Consider the following 13,154-nt stretch of genomic DNA (forward strand, 5'->3'; position numbering starts at 1 on the left):
TATGGCAAGAACAGCTCAAATAAGCAAGGATAAAGACAGTCCATCATTACTTTAAGACATGAAAGTCAGTCAATATGGAAAATGTCAAGAACTTTGAAAGTTTCTTCAAATGCAGTCACAAAAACCATCAAGCGCAATGATAAAACTGGCTCTCATGAGGACCGCCACAGGAAAGGACGACCCAGAATTGCCCCTGCTGCCTAGAATAAGTTCATTAGAGTTACCAGCATCAGAAATTGCAGCCCAAATAAATGCTTCACAGAGTAAAAGGAACACACACAACAACAAAACATCAATGATTCAGAGGAGACTGTGTGAATCAGGCCTTCATGGTCGAATTGCTGCAGAGAAACCCCTACTAAAGGATACCAATAATAAGACGAGACTTTCTTGGGCCAAGAAAAACGAGCAATGGACATTAGACCAGTGGAAATCTGTCCTTTGGTCTGATGAGTCCAAACTTTATATTTTTGGTTTCAACCACCGTGTCTTTGTGACACAGACTAGGTGAACAGATCTCTGAATGTATGGTTCCCACCGTGAAGCATGGAGGAGGTTTGATGGTGTAAGGGTGCTTTTCTGGTGACATTGTCAGTGGTTTATTTAGAATTCAAGGCACACTTAACTAGCATGCCTACCACAGTATTCTGCAGCAACACACCATCCCATCTGGTTTGCGCTTAAAGGGACTATCATTTGTTTTTCAACAGGAAAATGACCCAACACACCTCCAGGCTGTGTAAGGGCTATTTGACCAAGAAGGAGAGTGATGGAGTGCTGCATCAGATGACCTGGCCTCCACAATCACCCGACCTCAACCCAATTGAGATGGTTTGGGATGAGTTGCACCGCAGAGTGCTGGAAAAGCAGCCAACAAGTCTTCAGCATATGTGGGAACTCCTTCAAGACTGTTGAAAAAGCATTCCAGGTGAAGCTGGTTCAGAGAATGCCAAGAGTGTGCAAAGCTGCCATCAAGGCAAAGGATGGCTACTTTGAAGAATCTAAAATACAAAATATATACGTATATAAATACTATTTTTTGGTTACTATATGATACAATATGTGTTATTTCATAGTTTTGATGTATTTGCTATTATTCTACAATGTAGAAATTTATAAAAACAAAGAGGAACCCTTGAATGAGTAGGTGTGTCCAAACTTTTGACTGGTACGGTACATAATATTATAAAGCCATGACAATATTATGTCTCACTCCTTTCTCATTCTGCGGATGTGTCTGTTTTTCTTTCTGATCTGGATGTTGACCTTTAGCATCTTCTGAGTAAACACACCAGGGAATCCCTCTGCCTGCCTGGCTCTGTCATGACCCAAATCATCAGCACACAAGGAGTTGGGTCAGAGGACATTGTGATCCTTTTCCCCTTCCCATTGCAGAAGTGACTTCATGAAACCCAACATCATATTACAAGGAACCAAGATACAGTAAAGAAATTCATTAGCGCAAGCAAGTTTCAAAACATTGGTCTTTGGTGTTCATTAACTTGAACAATATGCAAATGTACGGTTCACCACATACATTCATTTGGTAAGCTTGCATTATAGAGCACCATTAGCAATATGGCAGAGTCATAAGAGTATCTGTGTGAAGTTGAACAGCACCCAGCACCAACTGCTAAGGGGAAAATAACGAGGTAATGAAGCATTGCACTGAGAGGAGAGTAAAATAACAGCACCCTGGCTCTGTATGCTTCAGGTGAAGTAAAAAAAAAATATCTATGGATATGCAGCATACTCCAATACTGGAGAGGACACTCGGGCCGAGCTTTCTATCTACACAGTGTTTTCATGCTCTAAATGCTGCAAAAAGAGCACAAACGCTCCAAAAATAGAGTGGACATTAAACTCCCTTGATTGCAGAGTGCAGTCTAGTTAGACAGTGAATGATGCTGCCTGGAAATGAGACAAACCTATTCTGGAACTACTAATGCAGCAGGCTGTGTGGCTGTTAGCATTATGTTTGTCTCTGCAAGCACGAGGAAATAGTTCACCCTTTGTAGGAGTTCAAGGGAAACCAGACATGAGAGGAGGATATGGGGAGGAGCTGAGCACAAAATGCCACTCAATTTTGTGTTTTAGACAGGAGGGAAAGCTGAAAACATAATAATAAAGTTGTCCTTAAATTGGCTTTGGTGCAGTATAAATCAGGACAATGCTACAGATTAGGACAGATCATTACACAATATGGGTTTAGCGCGTACACTACATGACTAAAAGTATGTGGGCACAGGCTAGTCAAACATCTCATTCCAAAACCATGGATATTATAATGGGGTTGGTCCCCCCTTTGTTGCTATAACAGCCTCCACTCTTCTGGGAAGGCTTCCCAGTAGATGTTGGAACATTGTTGCGGGTTCTCAGCCACAAGAGCGTTAGTGAGGTCAGGCACTGATGTTGGGCGATTAGGCCTGGAGCGCAGTCGGCATTCCAATTCATCCCAAAGGTGTTCGATGGGGTTGAGGTCAGGGCTCTGTGCAGGCCAGTCAAATTCTTCCACCCCGATGTCGACAAACCATTTCTGTATGGACCTCACTTTGTGCACAGGGGAATTGTCATGCTGAAACAGGAAAGGGCCTTCCCCAAACTGTTGCCACAAAATTGGAAGCACAGGATCGTCTAGAATGTCATTGTATGCTGTAGAGTTTTTATTTCCCTTCAAGGAAGCTAAGGGACCTAGCCCGAACCATGAAAACCAGCCCCAAACCCTTATTCCTCCTCCACCAAACTTTTGAGTTGGCACTATGCATTCGGGCAGATAGTGTTCTCCTGACATTCGCAAAACCCAAATTAGTCCGTCGGACTGCCAGATGATGAAGCGTGATTCATCACTCCAGATAAGTTTCCACTGCTCCAGAGTCCAATGGCGGAGAGATTTGCACCACTCCAACCAACGCTTGGCATTGCGTATGGTGACCTTAGGCTTAGGTCAGGCCATGGAAACCCATTTCACGAAGCTCCCGGCGAACAGTTCTTGTGATGACTCTGTAGTGAGTGTTGCAACCCAGGACAGTCAATTTTGACGCTGTACGCACTTCAGCAATTAGTGCTCGTGTTTGCCTGCCAATTCGCGGTTGTGCCGTTCTTGCTCCTAGATGTTTCCACTTCACAATAACAGCACTTACAGTTGACCAGCGGCAGCTCTAGCAGGGCAGACATTTGACAAATTGACTTGTTGAAAAGGTGGAACGTTGAATGTCACAGGTCTTCAGTGAGGCCATTCTACTTCCAATGTTTGTCTATGGAGATATACACCTGTCAGCAATGAGTGTGGCTGAAACCTTTGAAGGGGTGTCCACATACTTTTGTTTATTTATGTATCTGTTCTTATCTCACTGTTTTACCATTTTAAAAGCTTAAACAGTGTTGACCATTTCTGTATTGCAGGCTATTTGCTGAAAGTCCAGGGGCCTCATTTGACAGCCTTTATTTGCTGTATAATTTGGAAATATTAGCATTAGGCCACGGCATGTAAAAAGACAAATTGTTGTTCAATATTTATTTCATCAATAGATTATTGGGTTTAAATGTCCCGCCTTGGTAAAGGCTCTGAGATTAAATAGGCAATGCTGCCGTGCTCTTATCACACAACAATACTGTAGCCGACTCGTACTGACAAATATTGTACATAAGCTACTTTCCGTTTCTGAATGAGAAAACAATGGCAAATTGTTGTGGACCTGTCAGCAGAACATTTGAATTCAACAATGGTTTATATCGACTTTTCCCCCAACCTAAATATGATGGACTGCCCACAACTTCTGCTTGAAAACTTTTGTACGTATGCAAGATTTATTACGCAAGATGCGTAATGGTTATAAAGGCTAGCTCTGCACTGAAATGTCAGCCTGTAACATCACTAATTGTCTAACATGAGATTCAGGGGTGATGGATTTTGATAATTGTCTGCTCTGTTTGCCTGTTTGCTTTCTTTCTCTCTCACACACATGCACGCGCACGCACACACACACACACACACACAGAGCTGAACATGCTGATCTCACAATTAGTGGCAAACCTCTGGGGCATCTTCACATTTACCCAGTGAGACAATTTACCATGGCCCTGCCGACTTCTCATAGTATTCAAATAACAGGTTCTAAAGCCAGTACATCATTGCCTCCTGAGTCCTGATGCAAACACATGAAATATTCCATATGTTTGTTAGGTGTAACACAAGGGATGTGAAATCCAGAGCACATAGGATATGTATCTAAAGGCTCAAGTATCTAGCTCTTTGAAGCATGTACGGGGACCTTCAAGGCGGGCACATATGTATTACAGTTTTTCTCAATTGCTAAAACACTAAAACCCATTGGCTGAACAAAGTTCTCAGTTGCCTGGACTCATTTAGCTAATGATGCAGTCTGTTGTCAATACCTTAAACCATTTCACATGGTAAAACAAGATTTGCAGATCTCACTTGGACTTTTCAGCAAAACTCTAAACACATTCTCATTCTCAAAACACATTCTGCACTCTAATGCACATGTCATCCATACTGGTAAACACAAGTGGCAACAATCAAATACAAATAGAGAACATATGTCATTGATTGAACACAACCTCTCAAAATTGATTTAGCCCGTTTCAAATGATGCGACAAAACCAATTTAAGCCAATTCAGAGAGCAAACAGGTTGTTGAAGGTGGGAAGGAGAAAGTCTGAGAATGGATACTGTAGTACAGTGCATTGTAGGCTTTATACTGTACAATGGACAAATTGTATGGCCCTGAACAGTGTGCTTTCCATTTATTAACAGTACTGACTGCTAAATAGATTTTGACTGGTTGCTGGTTCATATCAACAAAGAACAAGAATTACAGTATCACAGAGACAAAGGACAAGTTTGTGAGATGCAGGGTAAAGTACTGTAAAAATAGGGGTACAAGGAGGAGGAAGAACAAAAAAACAAAATTGCAAAAAGCAAAGCAGAGTAGTAATTTCTGATCAATTTTGAGCTACTATGATAGAACATGTTTTCGTTCATCAAAAGATAATGACGGAAAAATCAGAATATTTTTTTAGATTAAAAATTTACTTCTCCCTGAGAATTGTATGTTTTGAACAATGTGTTTTCTATTTTCCTGTGTATTGTTTACTGACTGCTTAAGAGTGTATATCATTTTGAGAGCAGTGTTTGATTTTGATCACAGGTAAAACTGTTTTGAGGAGAATGTTTTATTTTGCAAGAGGAGTAAGAGGTTACGTAAATAGTGTTTGAAGATGAGGTTTTGTGTTTACAGTTTTTTCCAACTGCTTACACACAAAATCTTTTCATGTCACATGATTTTTGAAACATCTCACTTAAAGTGCATAACTACACACCAAATATCCAAAACCATAAGCTATTTCTCAGCCTTTGACTCAGTTGTCAATTGCATGAAACACTTTTTTCAAAACACTACACACAATTCTCTACCTAAAACACAAAAATCTAACAGGAAGGGACTTGCTTGCTTTCCTTTTCCAAACACAACCAATCAAAATGCTACACTTATTCACCACACACACTCCTCACATGTGCAAACATGTGCAAACACTAATAGCTTAACTGATCACTAACCAATCACTGCTTTACTGTAGTATAGGCCTATAAATAGGTCAGATTACCTGTTTTGAACAATGGATGCCAACAATGGACAGAGAGCAAGATGAGTAGGAGGGAGAGGAAGATGAAGAAGAGGACGAGGGCAAAGAAGAGAAGGAAGGAGAGCCATCTCTGATGAGATTAGGGCAACACTTGTTGATCATGTGATCAACCACGGTTTGACCATGAGAGAGGCTGGACTGAGAGTCCAGCCCAACTTGAGTCGATTTACAGTGGCGTCCATAATTCGAACCTTCAGAAATGAGAACAGGTGTGCAACTATATAATGACTATTTTAGCATTACATTAATGTACTGTAAAATAATTATGACTGCATAGTATTGCATACACATTTGTAACTCTAAGCCATCCATTTACTGCACTGCATTGAATGAATGAGGTTGGTTATCATGCTGTACTACATTTTTTTGTACATTGTTTACAGTTCCTATGCTGAACACATACTGTGTTTGAATTCTGTACAGAGTGGAAAGGCAAAGACATCATGGAGGATGAGGACACTTGTTTACAGATGTACAAGAGACTGCAATTATAAATATGGTTTTGGCCAACAATGCAATTAGGATTCGAGAGATAAGAGAGCATATCTTGAAGAATGACACCATATTTAACAACATCAATGCTGTAAGCCTGTCGACCATACAACGCATCCTCCATCGGCACCGAGTGACGATGAAACAACTTTACAAGGTGCCATTTGAGAGAAACTCTGACAGAGTCAAGAATATGCAACATGACTTTGTAGAGGTATGTATGCAACACTACTTCCAGTACTTCAGACATACCATATTTACTCATCTGTATATCCTTTTGTCTGTTACAGAGAGTATTGGAGCTGGATGCCCATGTAATTCACCATGAATTTATTTATGTGGATGAGGTTGGCTTCAACCTCACCAAAACCAGGCGCCGCGGAAGAAATGTAATAGAACAGAGGGCAATTACCAATGTTCCTGGACAGCATGGGGGTAATATAACTATGTGTGCTGCCATCACTCAAAACAGGGGGCCTCCGTCACAATGCCACACTGGGTCTGTACAACACCGGCCATATGCTCACTTTTCTGGATGCAATTTACACAATGCTTGTCCCTGATCCAGATCAGGAGCCTGCTAGATTTGTGGTTTTATGGGACGATGTTAGTTTTCACCGGGCTGTTCTGGTCCAAAACTGGTTTGCCACCCATCCACAATTTGTAGTTTTGTACCTACCCCCATATTCACCTTTTCTAAATCCCATAGAGGAATTCTTCTCAGCCCACGGCGCTGAAAAGTGTATGATCGCCAACCCTATGGCCGCATGCCGCTTCTCCTGGCAATGGAGGACGCATGTGGGGACATAGAGGGTGCCTCTGTCCAAGGTTGGATACGCCACGCTAGGAGATACTTCCCTCGATGTTTGGCAAGAGAAAGCGTATCTTGTGATGTGGACGAAGTATTGTGGCCAGACCCAGGCCGGAGAAGAGATGAAGGGTAGCTTAGCACTGTTGACTGCCCCCCCTACCAATTCCTGGACTGTCCCCCCGGGACCCCACACACACAATTGTGTTCTTTACTGTATTCTAAAGAATATACTTTTGGTTTACATACTGTATGTTTATGGTTTTGTTGAATGCTACTGTATACAACAGTAATGTTTGGCCGAATAAATATTTTCTGTTTCTACATTGCATTGGTGTTTACAGTGTACTTGTTACCCCTCTCAGCAGATTACTTTCACTGTGGAACATTGTATTGAAATGTAGATATAAGCCTATGAAAGACCAAAGAGCTTTAGATTTAGAACAACAGTGTTTACTTGGTATATCCAAAAATGTACTATTATGATATGTACTATTTGATGCAAATGCTTCATTCTGACATGTGACATGTGTTCATGGTATTTTGAATGCAGTGTTACATTTTGAAGGAGATGTGAGGCATTTTGCATTTTGTGTGTGCAGTTTTGGGAATTGTGTGTTGAGTTTTGAAAAAAAGGAGACCGTTTTGAAAACGTGTGTAAGCAGTTGGAAAAAACTGTAATGTTTTCAGGAAATGGAGCAAGGTTTCAGAAATTGTGTTTTAGCAATTGAGAAAAACTGTATTATTATTTTTTTCACCTTTATTTTAAAAGGGAAAACATAGAGACCTATATCTCTTTTTCCAAATGTGCCCTGCACAATACAACACAAATATACACATTATACACAAAATATACAAAGAATACACATTAAAACACAAAACTACAGTCCTGTGAAGCACAACTAAAACATCACAGATCACCTAGATAAACTGTTACATTCTTCCACAAATAAGTCCACAATCAATACTCCCAACTGGCCTATCAGCAGCAGCAGAACATTAAGGTGAAAAGTATTCAGAATTTTGTTCCAGCAACACAGTGCTTTAAAAATCAAAGCAGCTTTACCTACAGTGAAGCTCGGTGGAGACCCTAGGAACCTCAAGAGTTAGCCAATCCTGTGAACAAGTTAGGCAACTCAGCTGTTTATGTCAACAGCAATGCTAGATAAGATGGGAGTTTATGAAGTAGGGCCTTGTAAACAAAAAGGGAATCATGTAGAGATATATGGACCTTTAGCGAAGTCCAGCCAAACTTTTGATCCAGGATGCAGGGATGAGTATCAAAACTGTCACCTGTCACCAGTAGCTTACTATGACCAACACGCACAGTGAGACATCAAACCACAATATCTGTCATACATGGGATTATAAAAAGTCAAGAAGTAAAGAAGAAATAATGTATTTCAGTAAGTGCAATACAGCCATAATACCACAAGCCTCTGGTCACAGATACATATGGAGCTCAGGTTTCAGGATTGAGGGCTGTATTCTTACTAGAATCTAAATCCATTTTAAGAGCTACAACTTCTAAAATCCATGTCAACATTCCCACAGGTCATCAAGCTGTAGTATAGAGTGAATTATTTGCATTTGTTATATACGTGAGCATGGATGTGAAGCTATGCCACAAATGAAGAACAACCGAGGTGTTGAGATTGGGATTCTATTGAAGAAATATAAAAAATAAAGAATATTATCCTGCCCCAGCCATTGAACAATAAGACACCGTATCTACAGCATATACAGCATTTCAGAAAATGTATATTGATCCCACAAGTGTTACATTTTTCTATCTCAAGAACCTCCCTCACAGTTGCATAGTAGGCAGAAATTATTCAACATACCAAAGCAAAGAAAATTGCATATCTAAGTAAATGTGTTTAAGTGAGCGTGGAGCATAATCTCTTCCTGAATGAGGCTCATTTGTCGTTGGTGGGCCCATTGCACTTCTTTTCTCTGGATTTATGACGAGAGTAACGAGAGTAACTCCTCACCATGCAGAAATCGCTCCACCATATCCTGGTTGCTAAAATTCGAATAGTTCGCCTTAATTTCAGTTTAAGTGACAAAACAAGCAAGTATAGGGTAGAGAATCATTGTACCATCTAAACTGCTGTGAAATATATTTTCCATAAACAAAAATATTGCTTTTTCAACCGTTTGAAGCTGGTGTACAAAACCGAAAGATGCAAAAATGAAATGAGAATGACAGATCTATCAGTCATATTTCCATATGAATATTTTTTGGTCACCCAAAAGGTTACATATTGCAGCTTTAAATTTGATGGGCATGGGGTCAATCAGTATTCTAAGGAAAAGTCTCATCATCATGGATATATCCACATTCAAAAGGTCCCTTTGTTATTCGTATGGGTAGCCTCTGGCTAGAGGTTGGTGGCATGTACTACCGTGGTTTAAGATTACATTTCTTGCTAAATAAGATTTATCGACTTCATAATTTTCTTTACGGGATTAGCACCTACTCCAACCTCAACAGACATTCAATAATGCAATAAGCCAAACATAATCTCCCCAAAATTGTATATATGCAAATTTCCCAGAAATTGTAATTGAGATGATTTAGACTTTTTTTGAAACAAATGCTTACGTTATTTTCCATACCCTGCCCAAGCCTAGTGCCCAGTGTTATGCTATGCATTGCAGCATCAGTGTGCTTGTGAAGAGTCACTCCAGCAGCTCTTTGTGCTATTATCTGCGGCACCACAGAGCACTTACTTACTCACAATAGCCGAAGCATCCGCCTTTTCAATCCAGAAAAATGGATTGATAAAGAGATGGAAGGTTTTTTTGGACTATGTAAACTCTCCCTCAACGGGTTTTTCTTAATCAAATGCACAGCAGCTCCAGAGTTCCTAGGACTCCCTTGGGGCCTGGGATTGCAGTCATTAAACAGTTTGGAGAGCAGGTCAAGGAACAGCCAGATAATCCAGTCCATCTTTCCCCGATATCCTTCCTCTCTCCTCAACCCTCCCTCCCTGGTTCTGTCTGAATAATGCAGACTTTGGGATCAGTGGCAGCTCCCCTGACAGACTGGACTGGGAAGCAGCTGCACCTATGAAGCGCAGCCTTTGAGCTGTCACGCCCCATCTCCAGCTAAGCAAATCGGTTTAAACAGGCAAACAGCATTGTGCTCCTTCCCAAAATGTCACACCAAAGTTTTACTGCGAAACACTTGATGTATTACTTTTTGCAGTTGTTCAAGCTGAAACCGGTTGCAGGTGTGTTTGCGTGGTGCCACTCTGGAAAGGTGCAAAGGCCTTGAATGTGTCTTCCCACCTACCGCTACACATTACAGGAGAATTATTAATTTGTGTATACTAAGCTAATAGTGTTCTTTGTCACACATGACTTACCATCACCATATGAAACGGCATTCGCAATGACCACATTTTCTGTAATGTAATAATTTTTTGTATTTATTTACGTCAAGAGGAAGGACCCAGGCAAACGGTTTAGAAATTATTATTTTGCCCCCAAAAATGATTGCATGATTTACTATGTCTTCGGGCATGCAGGTCCCAGCAGTGAGTCCTCCGACTGTCACTGAAAATGATTGATTATCAATCACTCTAACCATGCGACAAATTGGTAAATAAATGTGACTGCCGTGGATAGCAGGCGACGCAGACACCGAGACGGAGCAGCGAGGCCTATAAAAGGCAACTGGTGCGCTCTGCCAGGGGCGACGGGGGAGCAGGAGCGTGCTAGGGAGGCAGAGAGGGTGAGCAGACAAACAAGAGGCTGTCACTGACTTCATTGATTTCACTGCGTGCCTTCAACCTTTACAAACTTCCCGTGTGCACTCACAGCTAAATATTGGTTGACGGGATCCGCAAAGGCAATGTTATTTCACTGTAAACAAGGAGAGGTCTTTGGAGCTTACTCTCATCGACAAATATACATGGTATCGCTAGAATGTGCGTTTGTGTAGTACAGAGACCAGACAGTGTCAAGTGCATGCTACTCATCTGAACTGCATGAGTCGTGACACAGGTTTAGCTGTCGTGGAATTGTATCTACTCCTTTTCTGAAGGAATAATCTCTAAATTGTTGCACCTGTTAATCAGGGAATTTAATATGCTCATAACATACAGTGCTTATTGGTAATCCAATAGCATCTCCTTGCAAATTCTTCAGGGAAATTACACAGAAGAATCTACAGTATACTGTATATACTTGAGAAAATCTTGTCTCAATATGTTTTATGAGCTCAGAGTGGAATGCAGTCGCAGTATGAGCTTGCTTTGCGTTCTACCTTTTGGCAGGGCCTATGCAGCCAAGGAACACCTCATATACTGTCACCTCTGAGTATATGTGGTATTTTGTTGCACCATAAAATATTTTGAGAGCCCTTATAAAACCCATCATCTTACATCTTACAATGCCTCAAAATGAAGGCTTGGAGAGAAATGAAGAGAGGCCGCAGCGCACTCAGTATGGAAGATGAATAGCACTTCCCAGGTAGGAGTGTCAGGGAACAAGTGGGTTTAGACCCACGGGGGAATACAACAGAGCAGTAAGAGTGCAATTAAAAGGAGTGAACTCAAACTAGATTAGTTCTTGAGTGGGCAGACAGACATGTCCTCAACGCATACCGGCATTCAAACCACATTCTGTTGCTCAATTTGTATTAGGCTATTTTCAGTTGTGTTTTTCATGGAGTGGATTGGAACATACCATTTCCACAAAAGATACACAGCTTGGCAAGCATTGATCACTGGCACTCGCACTCTCATACACAGACAGGGACTGAGTGACTATCTCTGTGCATGCATGTAAAATTGTGTGTGTGTGTGTGCTCGCGTGCGTACGTGCGTGTGTGTGTGTGACCACTCTCAGTGCTACTTCAAACGCAGGATGCTTGGGGAAAACTTGTAAAGCAAGTGTGCCTTCTAGTGGTGACTTGTGAGGACTATTTCACATGGGATGTGTGTAGAGTTACATTGGTACCTGGTAGAAACGAAAGTAAAAACGAAAGCAACTTACGATAGAAGATGTATTCAGTGTAACTTGACCAGATCTTGTCCTCTGTGTGTCGATTCACGGAGGACGCTGTGACTGAAGAGTTACAGGCAACCATCTGGAAACCACACTCTGACAGGATGTCAAATGATCTCTCAAGGTGTTTGAACTTCAGGTAAAACCTGGAAGTATATCGATCCGGTGTCCTGTCTGGGTCTCGACTCTCATTCAAGGTCTCGCCAAAAACTTCCTTGGCTAACGCGACCCTCCCACAAATCAAAATCCGCGGGACCCTTCTGAATTTGGCGTCAGATTGACTCTCTCTGCCCACTGTGCAAGAGCCCCTGTAACCAACTGTAATGAACCCACTTTTTCTGTCCGCCGGGACCAATGATGACGGCGGACACATCTTGTGGTCGCTGCCATGAGAACCATCTTCAACATCACTGTGGAAGTATTCGTCTGGACTGTGTTTTAAATCTTCGGGGGTCAATAGTTTGACCATGTCTGACAACTGAAAGTACTCGGCCTCTTTCCTAAGCCTCCCCTTCTCTGGAAAATGGTCGGGCAGTACAACTTGTTTGTCTCTGAGGAAGTCCAGAACATATCGAAATAAAAATCCATCTCTGTCGATAAAATAGCGTCCCTTGGGGTCCCGCGCCAAGTCGTTAGTGGCATCTTTCTTGGGTGAGAATATTTTTCCCAGCAAGGAATTCGGGGTGCTTACTAACGTTGCATGACGTGTGTAATACACCTGTCCCCCAACATTTAATTCTACAACATCTGGGAAACTATTCTGAACAGATCCTTGGTCTTTGGAGGTAGGGTTAGTCCTACAGTTTCCACTCAATGCCATTGTTTCCGTCATGATTGACTAAAAACTCCACCGAATTTTAGATGGAAACGGTAGATTGATGTCCAAAAGTTGCTATTTTACTTGTACTAAAACAAGGTATATTTGTGTTTAAAATGTAAAATTAAACACACTGAACATAAATTATGACAAATGATTCTTATAAAGTCAGTCATTCACCTACCAGTCGCTGTAGTCTTAGAAAAATAGCATAATGGTGGATGTCCACGAAACCCACCTCAAAAGATAACAGAAAAACAGTGTTTTGAGACTACAAAAATATATAGAGACGCATCAAAGCTGTGTACCACAACAGCGTGCATCAGTTGCTCTGCCTCCATTGCCCATGGG

At 41.4% G+C, this 13,154-nt stretch overlaps 1 protein-coding gene across 2 annotated transcripts in view; it reads right to left on the reverse strand.

The window, feature by feature from the left end:
- Nucleotides 1–12,818, reverse strand: part of LOC135548003 (BTB/POZ domain-containing protein KCTD16-like) — a 78,613-nt gene extending 65,795 nt beyond the window's left edge. Inside the window, exon 1 of one of the 2 annotated variants that reach the window (XM_064977198.1) lies at nucleotides 11,975–12,818. In XM_064977198.1, the coding sequence (XP_064833270.1) occupies nucleotides 11,975–12,818 (844 nt within the window). Of the gene's footprint in view, nucleotides 1–11,961 lie in introns of both variants that reach the window. The other variant, XM_064977199.1, reaches the window with a different exon arrangement.
- Between the last annotated feature and the right edge of the window lie 336 nt (nucleotides 12,819–13,154).

This window comes from Oncorhynchus masou, chromosome 11 (assembly GCF_036934945.1).
Source record: "Oncorhynchus masou masou isolate Uvic2021 chromosome 11, UVic_Omas_1.1, whole genome shotgun sequence".
Classification (NCBI taxonomy): Eukaryota; Metazoa; Chordata; class Actinopteri; order Salmoniformes; family Salmonidae; genus Oncorhynchus; species Oncorhynchus masou.